The sequence below is a fragment of the Pongo abelii genome, chromosome 1 (assembly GCF_028885655.2).
Source record: "Pongo abelii isolate AG06213 chromosome 1, NHGRI_mPonAbe1-v2.0_pri, whole genome shotgun sequence".
Taxonomy (NCBI): domain Eukaryota; kingdom Metazoa; phylum Chordata; class Mammalia; order Primates; family Hominidae; genus Pongo; species Pongo abelii.
This window is the reverse complement of record NC_071985.2, coordinates 121,774,687-121,793,802: the sequence shown is the minus strand read 5'-3', so window position 1 is coordinate 121,793,802 and position 19,116 is coordinate 121,774,687. Positions and strand designations below refer to the sequence as shown.

Below are 19,116 nucleotides of genomic sequence, written 5' to 3'. Positions count from 1 at the left end.
ACTCTGTAAACATAGTAAAAACCAGTGAACTGTGTACTTTAAAAAGCTGGATTTTACAGTACATGAATTATATTGCAAAACAGCTGTTAATAAAAAGCAGCAAAATCTAGCTGATCTGTATATTTGTTTCACTTCTTTACAGTATTTTCTGAATTACTCTTTAGTTGCCATTGCACAGATTTTTTTTTTCTTTAACCTCTCTTACTTCCAGAGATCTGATCTTTTTTTTTTTTTTTTTTTTTTGAGACAGAGTCTGGCTCTGTTGCCCAGGCTGCAGTGCAGTGGTGGCACGATCTTGGCTCACTGCAACTTCCGCCTCCCAGGTTCAAGCGATTCTCCTGCCTCAGCCTCCTTAGTTAGGATTACAGGTGCCCGCCACTGTGCCCGACTAATTTTTGTATTTTTAGTAGAGATAGAGTTTCACCATGTTGGCCAGGCTTGTCTCAAACTCCTGACCTCAGGTGATCCGCCCGCCTCGGCCTCCCAAAGTGCTGGGATTACAGGTGTGAGCCACTGCACCCGGCCTGATCATTTTTTAATAACCTTATTCTCCTCCTCCTCCTCTCTCTCTAAGAGACAGGGTCTCACTGTGCTGCCCAGGCTGGCCTCAAACTCCTGGGCTCAAGCAATCCTCCCCACTCAGACTCCTGAGTAGCTGGGACTACAAACACACACCACCACGGTCAGCTAACTCCCCATTTCTTAATCCCTATCCCTACACCATTCCCAAACTTTCCCAAATCAAAGACTAACCAGACAGAGAAAATACACTTTTACAGTTTAAGAAATATTAAATGTGATAACTGTTCAGGATCTACTTTTTACACAATCTCAGTAACATATGTACACAGTCCAAAAAAAAAAAAAAAAAAAAAAGCAGCATTTGCCTGGGAACAACACATCACTATAAGCAAACAAAACATCAAATAGCCTGAATTCTAAAATACACTTTGGATTATATAAAATTACATTGTAAAGTTACAAATGTTGCTCATTCTTGAGAAATGTTTGAATGTTTAAATAATATTGCCATAATACATATTTCACGACATTAAAAAAAAAAAACAATGGTGAATACAAGGTATCATCATTTTAAGGGTAAAGAGATAAAGCAAGTACATATACAAATCCACTGGAAAAGCTAAGTTTGGAGCTGATTTCCTCTCTTGGATTGTAAAATTTCAGTAATACACAGTCATTATCTACTGCTGGAATAATGCCTGAGCAATTTAGGTACAGATACAAACAATAATAAAAGCCCTGCCCAAATATTCAAACTTGGAGAATTCTAGTTAAAATAATAGAAAAATATAAAATTTATCCTTCCAAAAAAAGGTATCTAAGACAAAGGTATAGATACCTCATGTAAATTATTCACAAGTCATATGTGAATCAACCTTTTCTGTATTCCTTAAATAAAGTTCTATTATCAACTGATGAAAAAACAAGTTTCATATTCAAAGACACTTTCAGAACACATCTACAATTAACTTATTAATGCAGAAGTATATTTTAAAAAACAGCTATTTCACTGAAGTCTTTACAGGAGACTTTATTTTTGGTGCATCTTCTTACGCATTTCTTCAAGAGCTGCTTCTTTCTCTCTCAGCACCTGCTTAAGTCTTCTTATTTTTTCATCTCGAATGGTTTCTTCTAACTCCGGTGGTGTCACTGGGAAAATATCTTCGGTATAATTTTTATTGAAGAAATGACTTTGTTCATAAGCTGCATTTGAATTCAATGTGCCTTTCTCTTGCTTTTCATGGGTATAGTATTCCATCTCAGTTCTCTTTTCTTGTCTGGTTTTGCTGTGACTCGTGAGAATGTTATGTTGTGACACATCTGAAGTTGGTAAAATACTGCTTAGGGGTTGGGAACTGGTGACATTAGCTTCCCCATTTATGATTGCATTATAAGCATTCTCTGTTTTTGTCTTCTTTATGTGATCCATCTTCTTAATAGTTTTTGCTTTTCTTTTCTTATCAAAATTCTGCTGCAATATTGAATAACATTCCAAAACAAAAACAAAATGTTACTGCTAAATGCACCGGGTACTATCAAATTTAACAACATCTGCAGAAACAAATATTTAGATATTACAATTAACAAAATTTATGGAAGACAACTACAGCAAGAAAGAAATATTTCCCACTGCATGGTACCAAAATGTCTTAATCATATTCAGTAAGAAGAAATTGCCTAATTCACATTTTCTTGCTCAAGTATTAGAAGCCATACTGACTTACCACAGAAATATAATAGCACTTATAAAGTGCCTGAGATATAAAATTGATTTAGTTTTTTTCTTTTCCTTTGCACAGCAGGCACATGTGGAGGATTTTCATCCGAAAATGTTTACTAGTCTCTGATCTAAAGTTCAGAATATTACATGATAATGACATATTCATAAGTCAAAGTATAACAGCAGGCAAAGTTATGGACATTTCTTTTTATCATTATTAGCTATATAAGTTGCTTAAAAGGTTATTATTAAGAACATATGCATGCTTATATCTTCTACTACATTTGAATTATTTCCTTTAGATAGAGTCCTCAAAGTAAGATGACTAGTTAAAAAGCTATGGCCATTTTCTTGTAATATAATGGGAAAAAAATGTAGTAGGTGAATAAAAAAAATTAAAACACATCTTTAACTGGGATGCATTTTTACCTGTGCGCGTGTGTGTGTGTGTGTGTGTGTGTGTGTGTGGGTGTTTATTTATATATGTATATAAATTTTTTTTGTTTTTGAGACGGAGTTTCGTTCTGTTGCCAGACTGGAGTGCAGTGGTGCGATCTCAGCTCACTGCAACCTCTGCTTTCCAGGTTCAAGCGATTCTCCTGCCCTCAGCTTCCCGAGTAGTTGGGACTACAGGTGTGCACTACCTTGCCCAGCTAATTTTTTGTATTTTTAGTAGAGACGGGGTTTCACCATGTTGGCCAAGATGGTCTCGATCTCTTGACCTCGTGATCCGCCTGCCTCGGCCTCCCAAAGTGCTGGGATTACAGGCGTGAGCCACTGCGCCCGGCCTGGAGTGCAATGGTGTGATCTCAGCTCACTAAAACCTCCGCCTCCCGGGTTCAAGTGATTCTCCTGCCTCAGCCTCCTAAGTAGCTGGGATTACAGGCGCCCGCCACCAGGCCCAGCTAATTTTTGTATTTTTAGTAGAGATGGGGTTTCATCATGTTGGTCAGGCTGGTCTTGTATTCCTGACCTCAGGTGATCCACCCGCCTCAGCCTTCCAAAGTGCTGGGGACTGGTTGTTTTAAATATCGTTTTGGTATTATATATTTGCAAAACCAGTAACAACCATCATTTATACTAATGCACAAGGGTTAAAACCAAATCAAGAAAAGTAATATTCATGTATCATTTGTAGTACCTATGAAGAGCACATCAAAACGTATTACCTACCTGTTTTCTCTCTCCTTCCTTCACTATAAACTCTGTCTCTTTGTAAGTACCACTCTTTACCAAACTGCTAAAGGAATCGAAACCTTCTCCAGAGGTCAAAAGGTCAGGAATTCGAGTAAGGCACACTCTCAAATCTTTAGTAAGGCCAAATATCTTTTTAAATTCAGCATCACTCTTCAGATGTAATGTCTTATTACTTCTTCCTTGAGAATCTTTCTTGTCATTTCTTCCTTGGGCACCTTTATCTGATGTTGATGCCATCTCATTATGGATCTGGAATTAGGAAAAGAAAACACACAAACAATACTGCTAATTATTCAAGTTACTTCATTAAGCAACTAAGTGATTATTTCATCTTACATAAAAGAACATATCATGCTTTCTGATTAGTTTGTATTATCCTTGCCTTACTACCCACACTCAAAAAACTGAATATAAGGAAGTACAAACTTAAAATATTCCCCCCTACAATTTCTCAATTAATTTGTTGCACTAGAAAGGTAATAAGTAGTCAATTCTAAAACAACTAAAATGAGAATACAGACTAATGACAACGTTAAAATAACATATATGACATTATTTAGAAATTGTAGTCTTCTGGAAAAGTCACACATGCCTTTAATCGATCTTGTATTTAACAATCAGAATTTACCTCCTTACATCTCTGGAGTTCAATGAATTCTGTACTGAAAGGGAGAAATGCTGACATTTATTGAGTAGACCTCTAAGTAAGCAAGGAAAAGATGGGTACAAATATCTAGTAAGCACACAGACAGACAAACCTTAAGTTGAACATAAAGGTAACTATGTGGGCATGTTGGGTAACTGGCTGAGGAGTCACAAAGAACTAATAAAAAGGAAAATGAAATTTGTCTACCAAAAAAAAAATCAACCCATCAAAGATGCTGATAAAATCTTATTTCCACAAATTACTGAAAGGTACTGATTAGCCCTATCTCGCCTTTTCCATTGTATACCACCACCACCACCACCACAAAAAAACCCCACAAAACCCCAAAACCAACTCTTTTACATGCATATTGATCTCCTCATATACTAAAAAGGCTATTATATATGAACATACATACATACATGTATGTATATACATATACTCACATATTTTTACTAAGCTTTGAATTCACATCATCCTTCCCCAACTCTTCTAAACCTTTTTGCTCTGTGAATTTTTTGTTTTAAAGATTTGGCATGCCAAGTGTTTCAACAGAAAGATTGTACTCCTTTGTACAAGATTGTACCCAATTGTACTTCTCCTCAAATTTGCTCAGATGGAAGTTTTGACTTAAATACTCATATGTGTATAGTCTGTGTGTGATGGGGTTGGCAGTGGGGGAAAGAGGTATCATAGATAACTTTGAGAATTAAGAAAACAAACTTTTCTATATAGATATATAAAAAGAGCACCCTGACATGGGAAAATTACCTTTGGTTCTTGGTCTCTGAAAACACACTGTTGTGAAGTAACAGTTGTTGCATCAACAGAGGAACTTATTTTCTCTATGCTCTGGAGGACATTTCCTTTTCTAGCATAAATGACGGTTGTTACTTTTCTGGGGGCATTGTGTCCTGTACTAAATCCAACTGGAAAGATTGGATTTGTGAATAAAGTCTTACTCTGTTTTAAGTAGTTACTGGATTGGTTCATATGTGGATTTGTGGTAGAAGGAGATGGTTTCTCCACTTTATTCTTCTCTGCCCTTAGATTGGCCATGGAAGCAAGCTGGGTATTGGAAAGTGATTTTGTCTCCATCTGGGAAGATTTACTTTTAGCCAAAACAATATTTACAACCTCTCTGGATATTTCTGTGACTGGACTTGAACTCACTGTCTGTAACGTGTCTTTTCTTACTGGAGTATCAGGAGAAACAGAATTCTGTTGGTCAATTTGTGATGGCAGAACATCTGTCCCCTTTTTAGCCAACAGATAGACTTTCCCATTAAACATAACCAAAGCATTATCTTTAATAGGCATATTTTTGGATCGCGTCCCACTAGGATCGATGGTACTCAATGATGGCATATTTATAGCATTATCTCCCAAATTTTTCCTATCTACAAAAGTTTTTAAAATCTTTGAAGCCACATTATTTGAAGACTTAACAGGAACAAGAGATGGCGTAAAAGGCTGTAGATTATCTTGGAAAATCCATTTCACTGGAGCAGCTTGAGAATGCTGACCACCTTTCAACTGTGTCTCTGTAGCAACATTCTTTGGAATTTGTGTGGTATTTAGTATTACTGGCTTTGCTATTTCTGTAACAGGTTTTGGGTAAATGTTTTGAAAGTTCTTGGTAACTACATTTTTCACTGTATTTACAGGAGATACATAAATAACGGTTGGCATTTGGGAGGCCTCAACCATTCCTGAGGTACTGGTGGTGGCAGTTGCAAGTATCTTTTGCTGCACTGAAGGAGGCAATGACGACGCTGGTACAGATTTCACTTCAGCATGGGCTGGAATCTGTAAATGATGCCCAGAAGGCAAAACTGGAGACTTCACAGTCACTGGAAGACTCTGGGTATTAACTACAATAAAAGATGAGTCTTTTTGTGTTGAGGGAGGAACAGCAAATGTTTGCATGGTGAGTCCATCAATTTTCACACCATGACTCTGAACTTTAGAAACTGATGAAGAAAAATTTCCAGTTCCCACAGAAGTAACTCTACCTTTTTCTGATGTATCTACTGTTCTTGTAAGAAAATAGTTTGAAGAACTGGCTGGCTGAAAAATGGGCAATTGAACTGATGCACTTGTGGAAGAGCTGGAAATCTGAGTCTGAAAAGTAACTTGAACTGGTTTTCCTGTATTCCCTTTCAAAGCATCAGACATGACTGAAGATTGAACTAGTGGTATAAGATTTCCAGAAGACTTAGGAATTGGAAGTAATTGCAGAAGATTTTTTCCATCCGAGCCAATCGTCTGAACTACTTGGTACATGCAGCCTGAAACACTTAAAAGAACATTGAGTAAATAAATACAACATACTACATGGTATATACATTTTATTTAAAAATAAATATTTGTAAATATTTTTAAATATTAAAATATAAAGTATATAATTTTCCATTTCGAGTTTTTAAAGTGAAAGACTGCAAAACAAATATTTTGAAGTAGAAGAGATAATGATATAGTCAACTCCCTATATGATTAGGCAATGCATATGAGATAATAACATTTATTCCTAAGACTAAAAGTAGACATTTCTAAGGTTTTGCCCTATATAAAACTATGCTACTAAAGTAAGCTCCTCTTAAAATATTAGCATCCTCCCTTCCCCCTTTCCCTGAATTCCTTCCTCTTGCCCTCCTCCTCTACTCTAACTGAAGATTCTCATTCCCTCTCCACTTACTCTTATTCCATTTCTCTCTTTTTCCTCTTAATCTGTTCTGTCTTCTTCCTTCAATAACTTACAAGTTCTGCCAGCCATTCTTCTTTTGCCTAAGCTATCTCTCATGGTGTTACCTTAGTTTGCCACATTTTTGTACTATAGATTTCACTGAACTGTTTACATAGGAATCATTTTCTTCTGATTACTGTTTCAGCACATTTGAGGTTTAGTGCTACACAGTCTCTGGTATAGCAATTATTTATATTAGTCAATTGTCAATCACCTATCACAACCCATACATATAATACCACTGCAATTTCAGCTGAATGGTTTTCAATCAATGTGGAACAGACTGGAAATCAATTTTTTTTAACTGAATCAATTCTGACCCCCATGTCTTGAATTATTTCTTAGTATAGACTGTCTAATCTTAAGAAAAATCAATATATACTAATCTCTGTTTGCATAATTAGTTATTTCGAGATTACTTGAATGTAAATGCCTTACCTTATTTATATCTAAAACATCTTTCAGCTCCTGGGAAATACTGAGCTTTCATGTCACACATACTATCACTCTACCTAGGTACTCCTCACCCAACTCAACTCTTCACATAGCTCAAGTCTTGGCATAAATAATATTTCTCAAGAGATACATTTTCTGACCACTTTACCCTTGTCCTTCCTTCATAATTAATCCATAACATTATGCTTGTTAGCTTCCTTCATGGTATATATCATAGATTGTCATCATATATTAATATGTTTGTTTGTCTATAGACTGTCTCTCATGTTAAATTCTAGCAATATGAGTGCAGCGTCCATATCCCATAGACCTAGCATGGTCTTAGATAACTAAGATCAAATAAATACAAAAGTTCAAGGGCAAATAATAATGATAATAATTAGGATTCTCAAAAGCATAAAGGTATGTTTTTAAAACCCTCAGGTATTAATAAAAATCAATACCTGAAATTCTACGTATCCATGGAAATTTGGTTTATCTTTCTGCAGCCCAAATAACATTATTATACCCTCACAAAAATTTAAAACAGTCTTTTGGACACGTGAGAGTGGGTCAAAATATTACATTGACCTTTTGTTATTGTTGCTGTTGAGACAGGGCCCGGCTCTGTCATCCAGACTGCAGTGTAGGTGTACAATCTCGGCTCACTGCAATCTCCACCTCCTGGGCTCAAGCTATCCTTCTACCTCAGCTTCTCAAGTAGCTGAGACTACAGATGCACGCCACCAAACCCGGCTAATTTTTGTAATTTTTATAGAGGCAAAGTTTTGCTATGTTGTCCAGGCTGGTCATACAGTGACTTTTAATAAATTAAAAGTTAACTTCTTAAGAGAATAACACCAAAGAAAAGGATGAATTCTTGCTTTCAGGGCTTTAAGAGGCAAAATCTACCTTTATTACCTCCCTGCACCACAAGAAAAGCACATTTGACCTGGATAAGAACATATTCAATATTAAGTCATTACACAAAAATTTACCAAGTGTCTTTTTTAAGTTAAGCACCAGGCTCATTAGGAAAAAAAAGTCAGTAAGCTGTAGCCTCCAGGCCTAATCTGGCCCACTCTGTTTTTGTGCATTATTGTATTTTAATTGATTTTTAAAAATCAAAAGAGTAACAGTAGCCTCTGTAGTGGCTCCTCAGTCTTCTTTACCAACTCATACTTTTGAATCAACTTTCAAATGTTGGGAGTTTACCAAAGCTTAGAAAGAATCCTTCTCTTCCTATTCTGTAGTCTTTCGTTAGATGCTTTCTTCTCAATGCGTAACTTCAATTAAATTATCACTTACACATCAACAATTTCAATATTTCTATCTGTGGCTTCTTTGAAATTTAGGCTTATACATCCAAATTCCCTTTTAACATTTTCATTCAGAATCTCAAACGTTCCTAAAATTCAACATGGCCAGCAGATCTCTGCCCATCCTAATCTCCCAAATTCCATCTTCTGCAGGGTTTTCTTTGCTAAATAACATCTCATCTACCTTAGGTGCCTTAAGTCAGAATAGGTAAATCCTCCTTTCTTATTCCTTATATTCAGTGATCACAAAATCCTGTTGATATTGTCTCCTAAATTTCCTTTCACCTGTTCAATTCTGTCCAAATCAACTGTTACTACTCTACTCCAAGCAAACATCATCTCTGGCTTAGAATACTACAACAGCTTCACGACTGATTTTTTTCTTCAATCATATCTTCTACCTTTCAATTTACTCAGCACACTAAAACTGATCTTTCCCTGCTTAAAACATTGCAGAGGCCTTCCATTGTTCTTAGGGTCATAGGAAGAAAACCATTGCTTCTGATGCAATGTTAAGCCAAAGGAATAGAGGATTTTAAGAAAATTGGGCAATTATACTGAAAGTTTCTGACATGGCAAATAGGATAAGGATTAAAAATGTGCACTGAAAATAGTGCTGTGAAGATCATTGATGGCTTTAATAAGAGCAGTGTGGTAGGGGAAAGAAGTTGCTGAAGAGTGGATATGAAGAAAGCAAGTAGACAACTCTTTTTAAACTTCGACTGTCAAGGGGAAGAGAAAGACTGGCAGGAAGCTACAGGAATAAATGGAATCAAAGAAGGGATCTTTCCTTTTTCTTTGTTTAAGGTTACATTAACCAGAACATATGTAAATACTCAAGTAAGCCAGTTAAGGGAAGAAACTGGTAATAAAGGAAAAGGGATACACAATGAGAAGGAGGTAGGAAATGGAAACCAGAGAGACAGGTGAAGGGACTGAGCCTTAAAGAGAGCTGGAGACCTATCTCCTTCCATTGCAACACTGGAGGAGAGGTTAGTTGCATTTTCAGGTAAGCATACAACTTTGGGGTTAGAAGGCTGAGGTAATTCTCATTTAAAGGGTTTTATTTTCTTTATGAAAAATCACACGACATCATCTGCTAAAACTAAGAGCAAAAATATGGAAAGATTTGAGGAGAATCAAAGATTTGAAGCAGTCTTCGTGAAGGAGTAAACTGACCATAGAAGATATTAGAGTTGCCAAGATGTGCTGATGGCATGGGGAGACAGGTAGTGGTTATGAATTTATAGTGGTACTAATCTGTACTCGAGATTTTCCTTGTCACACCAAGCATAGACAAAGAGAAAGCATATTGAGTTCATCCAGGGTTGGGTGGCATCAGGAAGGTGCAACAAAAAAATCAAAGAAGAGCAAAAGAATTTAAGGTATTGATAAGAGTTATTAAAATGAAACAGAGTCTAAACTGGATAGGAAGAAAATGAGAGAATAAAAGGCTAAAGTATAGGGATAAAATAAAGGGATTATTGGTCTGTAGGGCCAGATAAAGTTAACAGTTACAGTAGGAACAGTTAAACAAGTCAGCTAGAAATACAGGAACTGGCATTTAGAAAACAGGATGCGTGAAATAGTTTTGTAGATGCAGCAATTTCATCTAATAATAAGGACTACAAAAGTAGATAGGTGCAACAGAACAGAGAATAAGAGCACTGGGGGAAAAGATCTCTGTAATAAAGATGAGGTGACAAAGAGATTATCCCTACGGATACTGAAATCACACGAGGGAAGATGGTGAGCTAGATGGTGAACTAAGCGCCAAGTTCAGTGACAGGAAGTTGGTAGATGGTGTTAACAAGCTGCAATTAAGTGATATGCCAGAAAGTTATCTTAAAGTCTACTTTCTTCTGCAGTCTATTTTCTTTCCTATTATTCTACTAAAACTTCATTCTCAAAGATTACCAAATATGTTCTCACAGTTAAATCTGTCTTTATCTTCATTCCCTAGGTACTCTCTGTTGCAACTAATTATCCCTCCATATTGATCCTCTTACCTATCATAGTTTCCACTGTGTACAACTTCTGTTTCTCTTGACTTTCCTAATGCTCCCTTACTCATTTTCTGCATTCTAAGCATTCTCCTGTAACTATCCCACATTTCTTGACCCTGTTTTTCTCCTTCAAGACATTCTTCCTTAAAGACTGCAACAATTTGCCTGGCACGGTGGCTCATGCCTGTAATCCCAGCACTTTGGGAGGCCAAGGCAGGTGGATCACGAGGTCAGGAGATCGAGACCATCCTGGCTAACACAGTGAAACCCCGTCTCTACTAAAAATACAAAAAAAATAAATTAGCCGGGCGTGGTGGCAAGCGCCTGTAGTCCCAGCTACTCAGGAGGCTGAGTTAGGAGAATGGAGTGAGGAGGAGGCGGAGCTTGCAGTGAGCTGAGATGGCACCACTGCACTCCAGCCAGGGCGACAGAGCAAGACTCAGCCTCAAAAAAAAAAAAAAAAAAAAAAAGACTGCAACAATTCTCACAGCTTCAACTATTTTCAACTATCTTCTTTGGAATAATGACTCCCATAGTTATATCCTTTTATTCCTGTCTCCTACTGGAATTGACATCAGTTCTGTATTTGTCATGTCTTACCAAACATTTTAATACCATCGCTTTAAATCTACGAAGTTAAAATTACTCTCTGTTGAAAACTAGTAGTCTATCCTACCATTCAATCATACGGCAGTGCCAATATGTTCCACATCATATAGGTTTTAAATCACCTAGTCATTGCTGATTTGTCTTTATCATCATTCTTATTTACTTTAAATTCATCCACAGAACCTTGCATATGTGCCTACAAAAGGTAAATATTTAATAAATGCATACTGAATCATCAAGTCTATAAGGTTTTCTTTTTAACCCATTTCATCCGTCTTTTGTTTCTTCATCATTGTGACTTCCACCATCTACATGAGATCGTCATCAGATGTGTCTAGCACTCATCATTCTCATCCCTACAGTATTTTGCTGATGTTTAGTTTTTCTGATTGCAGCCACTATTGACTATTATGTATCTGTGGCAGACTAAAATTGTTTTCATCCTGTTACCTCCTGTTCAAAGTTTTAGTATTCATCATTGCCAATTCAGCTGGACACGAAAATCATCTACAATCTAGCTCCAACCAATCTCTACAACAATACCACCCACAACTTCTCAATGTGAAATCTCTGCTCTTACCAGAGAGATCTCTTTGCTATTCTGGAATATGCCATGTACATTACATTATTTACTCAAAGTATTATTATTTTTCTTCTCCAACAATATAAAATTAGTTTCCAATTCTATCTTTTCCATAAAATATCTGCCAGTCACTCCAGCTTAATTTCCTCCAACTTGGAATCCCGAATGCACTCCCATTGGTGCTATTAATGTTGGAAATTATATAATGCTTTCTTTACTGACTTTAATCTATTAGCTAATTTTTAAAAATGAGTATTGTTTCATTCAATATGACTGAAACTCCTTAAAGTGAGAGGCTTTATAATTTTGCAAATAGCCTTCCAATACCAAGCATAGTATTTTATATGACATCTATATTTCTGCTTTATAAAAAAACTATATTGTGTGAGCTATTTTCCAATCTGATCACTAAATTTTTCCCTCTCTTTTCCTCTATTTCTCCTCCAAAAAATAAAAGGAAGAAAAATTAAGCTTCTTCCATGTCAGTGTATCAGTGAGAGTCACATAATCTACCACGGACCATAAATTCCTGCAGGGTAGATTATCCTATTCATATCTATATACTCTGCATCTAATTCAGAAACTGGAAATTGCACACAATAATGTTAGCTGAATTGAATCCTACAAGCTATATATTTTTTAAAAATCCATAATTTCTTGGCAACAAAATGTAATGAGTTCTAAAAATTAATCTGCAGAATGCTAAGAAGTAATAACTCAGGATGAAATTCGTACTCCTTCTATCAATATACAGTTTTTCATATCTAGAAGGAGCCTTCCATTGAAGAGATTAAATAATTAAAATCCTCAAAGATTCTGTTTTCTGAAAGATCATATTCTGCAGGCTAATGTCAGAACTAAAACTAGAACCAGATTCTGCATCCCATTTTCTAGTTTGGTCACCTAATTACTTTAAATCAGCTGGTGTTCAGAGAAACTACATTTGAAAAATAATACAGTTTAACAGTTTAAAAGAGAAAAGAGGAACATATTAGAAAGATTACGGGCTACTAATTCTGGTTCTTATAATTACAAGTTGACTAGAAAACGTACTTATCCTCTTTGAATCTGTTTCTTCATTTGTTAAATAGGGGAAAATAAAGCTTACTAGGAGAAGTAAATGAAATAACTGCCTGGGAGCTTAATAGTTATCATCTTCCATTAAAATATGCAATTGGTCTCTGAGAATAAGGTAAGATAAGGTCTTTTAAAAATGTAATGAGAAATTTGGCTGGGTGTGGTGGCTCATGCCTGTAATCCCAGCACCTTGGGAGGCCGAGGCGGGTGGATCACGAGGTCAAGAGATCGAAGACCATCCTGGCCAACATGGTGAAACCCCGTCTCTACTAAAAATACAAAAATTAGCTGGGCGTGGTGGCACACGCCTGTAGTCCCAGCTACTTGGGAGGCTGAGGCAGGACAATCACTTGAACCCAGGAGGTGGAGGTTGCAGCAAGCCAAGATCGCGCCACTGCACTCCAGCGCTCCAGCCTGGCGACAGAGCCAGACTCCATCTCAAAAAAAAAGGAATCAGAAATTTAATAAAAAGGCACATTAAACATATTGGTAATGTTATATAACTTCTGACATTTTTTACTATTCTAATATTGATATGAGGCATTCATATATCAGAAATAGACTAATAAAAATGTTGAAGGCTGATGAACATTTTACAGATATTTTTGCAAAATATATTTTTTTCATCTGCTAGGAACTCCTTTTCTATCTTACTATCTATGACATAACATGTACATACAGAACATAATATATATAAGTACATAACATACTTATCTATCAATAATATGTACCATGTATTGCGTACATGATAGATATAACAGTTGTTACTAACTCTAATCCTAATAACCAGTCAAGAAAGTTATGAACTGCCATTCCCATTTTATACTTGAGAAAATGGAGATTCAGAAATATTTACTAACTTACTTAGAATTACACACTCCCCTTGAGAAAGCTTATCTACTTTCTGTATTTACTTTAGCATAACCCCATTATAACAGGGTCCAAAAAATTCAAATGTATAAACTGAGAGATTAATGACAGATTTCATTTAGACTGTATAGTATGTGTGTCTGTCTCTCCCTCACACACACATACACACACTCAAATCACAAAAGATAATAAAACACTGTACACAACAAAATGCATACTGAACTGACAATGAAGCATCATCATTCCAATCAAACCAAAACCCCTGCTGAGAACACTTAAGTTTAGCTCCCCATTTGAATACAAATGGTTATGGGAAGATAGCTGCCAATGGCCAATCACATGATGTCTTAATTCTTATTATTGTAGGATATATAATCACAGGCTTTCATTATAGTACCTCTAAGGTGATGCTTCCCAAATCTCTAGTCTCAGCTCTGACTCAGCCTGAGCTTCATATTCAAATATCTGACTGCTTTCTTGATGTGTTCCTCATGTCAGTTAATTTACCAATATCCATCCAGAAAACTGGCATCATAACTGATCTCCCTTTCTTCCTGCCAATTCATTAACGAAGTCGGTCTATTTTCCCTTCTATATTTCTTTGAATCCAACCCCTACTGTACTGCACCAGCTAGTTCAGGCCCTCAGAATTTCTGAAAAGACAACTGAAATAGGATCCTTATATGTAGACAACTGAAATAGGATCCTTATATGTAGATCACTGACCCTAAAATCCACACTGCCAACAGTTGTCTAAAATGTACACCTGTGTCAGTCTTTTTCTTAAAATATTCTGAACTATTTCCAATAGATGAAGTCTAATCTCCTTAGCAGGGCAAACAGAACCCTTAAGAGCTATCTATCTATCCTACTTGTAACAGAATCAAGCAACAAGTATCAATCATAAACCATACACGTCCTTTATTTACCAGTTCTCTGCATAGGCATATCCTGCTTTCATCTTTAACTGGAAAGCTGATACTTATGTTTCCCAACTCAGCTGTTCTTTGAATCTTTCTTCCAACTCCCTTCCTCTACTTTCTTCCTTTACTACATCAACTCTATCTTCCTCCTCCTCCACCATGACTGTAAGGTTTTCCCTGGCAACAGCCCATATCCTATTATTTAATCAGTCTTCCCATTTAGCACAGTCTATCATATAGATAGTAGGCACTAAATGAATGTTTTTTCATCAAATGTTTAAACTGTATTGATAATAAGTGGTAAGCTAGGATATGAACCCAAGTCTCTATGACTTAAAAGGTTCTTTCCACTATAGTGTTCTGACTCCTGCTTTGTTCTTCGACAATAAAACCCCAATCAATATAAATTAAATGCATACTACCACAAATATCTTCCAGATTTTTCCTTTGTACTCTAAGATTAAATTTGAGTTTTATATGTGATGTTCTGATGAATTAGATACTTCAAACAATATATAACAATATACAATTCTGTATTATGCTACTGAAAAATTTTAAATAAGCAGTAACAGGAAAAATTTAATAAGCTACAAACAATAAGAAAATCATAGTCATTTAAGTTATAAAAATAAATGATTTAGTACCATCAAATATGTTACCAGAAAAATAAGAAAACTAAGTTTCCAATAAACTACAAGGGCTGTTAATATTATTCACAAAATTATATTTGGATGTTATGTTACTTACAAAACAGAATGGAATCAAATATGCAACCATTAACCAAAGTCAATGTCGAAGCTTCAGAAAGTCATCTGGTAAATGTCCCAAATATATGATGTAAAACCTCAATGATTTAAATAAATACATTCAAAAAAAAATAAAAACAATGCATAAATCAATGAGTTAATGAACTCAAAATGACTTTTGAACGTAATTTGTAATTTAAAAATCTCCAAATCCCCAAAAGGATTAGAAATTGGATAACAGAGTTAAGGGTACACACACACACACACACACACACACACACACACACACACACAAAGTAAAGTTGTTTATCTTACTATTTAAAAATGCAATCCTAAAACAAATTTTCTATAAATTGAGCTAAGTCAGAAGTCATTAAGTATTCAGGTACTAAAATAAGGCAGCAGAAATTAATCATTAAAAAGTAATTCTACTTTTTCATATGTACACAAGGCACTCTCTGCCCCTTCCCCCAAACTTCCACCACAAAATTAAAAAAAAGAAAAAAGAAAAAAACACAGAAGTATACCAAAAAATGGCTCTTTTTATGATTTGAAATACAATGGTTCTATCTTGACAGTTCAATAGAATTTTGGCTCATTACTATTAGTGACCATTTCCTTTTATAATATTGCTTTTAAGGAATCACCATTACTTACGGTCTTTATTGCAATGGTTTTCTATCTACTTGTAATTAAAAAAAACTACCTGCTGGGCTAAAATCTGTACAGAATTAAAGTTGTATGCTTATAATAGTAATAGTTAACATTTAAATTGTGCTTTACTATTTTCCTACATGACGTATTTTACATTATTTCATTCTCCTAATCTTTAAAATATTTGTAAGTGCTATTATTTACAGACTGGAAACAGGTACCTGGCCTCACAAATGCTAACTAGCAAAGTTGAGATTAACCCCAGGTAGCCTGATTTTCTTCAAACGAAAATCCTCTTCCATGAGTTTTGCATCTTAGTTTTTCATTTTCTTATTAGAGTCTGCAGACCCTATTTTTTTCTTATCACTTAATCTACTAACCATGTGAGAGTACAAGTGAAAATATTCTGCTTTAGCTAACATTGTTTCCGATTCATTTCCTTGTAATACAATTTAAAAAAAAAAAAAAAACTAAGTTACTGATCATCTATTTTCTAACTTTACAAGAATATCTTCCTTAGAACTACCGGACTCTCCTCATGCCAAATATAAACAAACAATGAAATGGCACTTCATTACACCCTACTTCAAAAACGCTGTTCAAAAGGACTGACTTTACACGAGGATTTCTCCATTCTTACTTCTCTCTTCACATAAAGCTATTACTTGAAATTTTAAATATTCAATCTCCTTATTCTAAAGCCATTTTTCTTCAATCACACACCCTTTCTGTCTCACTATTAAAATGTAACTATTTTCACTGAAGGTCCAGCGCCACCAGGGATGCACTTGCTAATCCGCGCTGACTGCTGCGTTTCTGCGTGTGCATGAGAATCTTCCAGAAGGTTTGAGTCACATAAGAGCGTCGGCCATCTTGGTTTTCATCTCCCGTGGAGATCTACTCGGTCCGCCTATTAAACTTGAGACGCTGGAGTCCCGCGGAGCCGGGGAGCGACTGTGTCAGGCTCTAAAGAGGTTTTACATTTCCCAGAGGAAAGCGCTCTATGGGCTTTAAGCGCTGCGGAGACGAGCGCTTCCCGCCTGGGTGGCGCACTCTGCGGGTCCAACTCCTTTCAACTACACAGCGTCCGGAAACGACGGCCGACTCCACATCCCTAAGACGGACAGAGGGGCAGCCGTGGGGAGGATTCGAAACCGGTACTTACCAACGCGAGGCGTTGCCTGAATTTTCCTCTGCGGGTTTCAGGAAGACCCTCCGTAGGTTATTTGACATTTTAGTAGGGAGAAAGGGGACACCTCATCCAGGAAAGTGGGAAGCGTGGGGCCGAGTTTCGCAATGGGGCGAGAACCAGAGCGAGGGAATGTTGGGCTGGAGTTGCCCACAGCAACTGTGAGGGGTTCGACCTTAACGGAGGGCGACAGCGGGCTCTCGAGAGGGTGTATCCCCAGGCTTCGGGGCGAGGTCGCGCAACACCCAGAAACCGGAAGGCTCCTGGCGGTGGACTGCGCCCTCACTGCCCTACGCTCAGAGAGAATCGGCGTGAGTCTCCGCCCCCAGAGCCTACGACAACTCTCCAGACTCAGCCGGAGCAGGCGCAGGGGGCGTGGCCTTGGTGGCACCGCCCCCAACAGAGCTTGGTCAGTGCTGAAGACTGCGTCAGTCTGGCTCTGCCGCCCCGCCTACTGAAGCCGATAGCTGGAGCAAAGCTCGGTCGGGCGTCTTCCGGGGTCGTCACGTCCGGTTGCCAAGGTGACTGGCTCGCTAAAGCCCAACCCTTATGATGCAATCCAATGGCAAGTGATAGTTGCTATCTTTTCTTCCGGATCAAGGAACAAATCGCAAAAGAAAGCTCTCCCGACACCTACGCAAAATTAAATGTTTCCGGGGTCAATCATAAATTTTCTGCTGCTGTGCTCGCTGACTAGTGTACGTTTTTCTCTCACGTCAGAGCATTAAAAGACATCGGCGCGCTTTTTTGGAGTCATACACTTGTGGCCTGAGAAAACTTCAAACGCCTGCGTGTGGCCAGCGATTATTGTTGCTGCTTCTCTGAAGGTTTCCCGTTTACTCCTCTTTCCTGAAGCTTTGCCTCTAGACTTACTTAACTCTTTCCTCCAGCCCACGTTCATCGAAACTATCACTATTGTCATATAGACCTTCATTTCTGAAGGGAGATCTGGGAGTTGCATCAGAACATCCATTGTATTCATTAAATCATTTATTCAGCTGTCCATTGCAGTTGATGCTCTTTATCTCACACTATTTCAGAATTTTTCCTCGCAGCACTATTAATTATTCCCTCATCTTGACGCCATTGGCAATATACTTTCCTGGTTTTGCTCCTACCTTTTTGTCTACACCTTCTCAATCTCTTTTGACGATATCTCCCTTTTCAAGGGAGTTCCTTACATCTTGATCACTGATTCTCTTGTTTTCAAGCTGCCTTGTCTCGATTAGTGGTTTTATTCATGCTCCTGGCTTGAATTACCACCTCCACCCATTATTTTACCACCAAACACATGTATGTCGTTGGCACTGATTTAAGTGTTTTACAAAATTAATTTACTCCTAACAGCTAATAAACGAATTATATGCAGATGAAGTAACTGATGCTCAGAGAGGGTGAACAACTTTTTAGAGGTCATAGAGCTTGTGAGTGATGGAGCCAGGCTCCAAATCCAGGTTGTCTGGCTGAACACACCATGTACTTTACTACTGCATTATGCTGCCATGTGACTCATAAATTTATGTTCCCAGTTCTGGTTTCTCTGAGATCTATACCTGGATGTTCAAGTGAATTGTTGAGATATCCTTTTTGCTATTTTAAAAGCCCCTTCAAATGAAATATGTTCAAAACCACACTTATGACTTGCTTTTCTTCCCCCCATTACACATTTTCTTTTATCAGTGCTATCTCAGAAAGAAAGAAAGACAGAGCTTCCTTCTATTAAAGATGCCTAAATCCCAGTGTCATCCTTAACACTTTCCTTTTTTTATTCCAAAATATACAATTCACCAACTTTTGCAGATTTTATCTTCTAAGTATCTTACAAGTCTGCTTTATATTTCTATTACTACTACTGTAGAGCAAGCTTACTTGGT

The 19,116-nt window shown here is 37.0% G+C and overlaps 1 protein-coding gene across 2 annotated transcripts; it reads right to left on the bottom strand.

Moving 5' to 3' along the window:
- Positions 1-766: 766 nt before the first annotated feature.
- Positions 767-18,869, bottom strand: LRIF1 (ligand dependent nuclear receptor interacting factor 1). Of its 2 annotated transcripts, none has more exons than XM_002810454.6 (4): positions 17,219-18,869; positions 4,857-6,384; positions 3,416-3,688; positions 767-1,993 (listed from the first exon to the last, which is right to left on the bottom strand). In XM_002810454.6, the coding sequence occupies exons 1-4, from the start codon at positions 17,284-17,286 to the stop codon at positions 1,553-1,555; spliced, it is 2,310 nt and encodes a 769-aa protein (XP_002810500.1). In that variant the 5' UTR covers positions 17,287-18,869; the 3' UTR covers positions 767-1,552. The 2 variants fall into 2 exon arrangements, with proteins under 2 accessions (XP_002810500.1, XP_009244776.1); XM_009246501.4 differs by having other exon boundaries at positions 767-1,990; positions 17,219-18,240.
- Positions 18,870-19,116: the final 247 nt, after the last annotated feature.

Bases quoted from the DNA above. Each gene is read 5' to 3' on its own strand.
- LRIF1 (XM_002810454.6), bottom strand. From the start codon at position 17,286: ATGTCAAATAACCTACGGAGGGTCTTCCTGAAACCCGCAGAGGAAAAT. The intron at 6,385-17,218 runs GTAAGTACCGGT...TGTTCTTTTAAG, and splicing joins TCAGGCAACGCCTCGCGTTG to TGTTTCAGGCTGCATGTACC. The intron at 1,994-3,415 runs GTAGGTAATACG...TCAATATTGCAG, and splicing joins AGGAAGGAGAGAGAAAACAG to CAGAATTTTGATAAGAAAAG.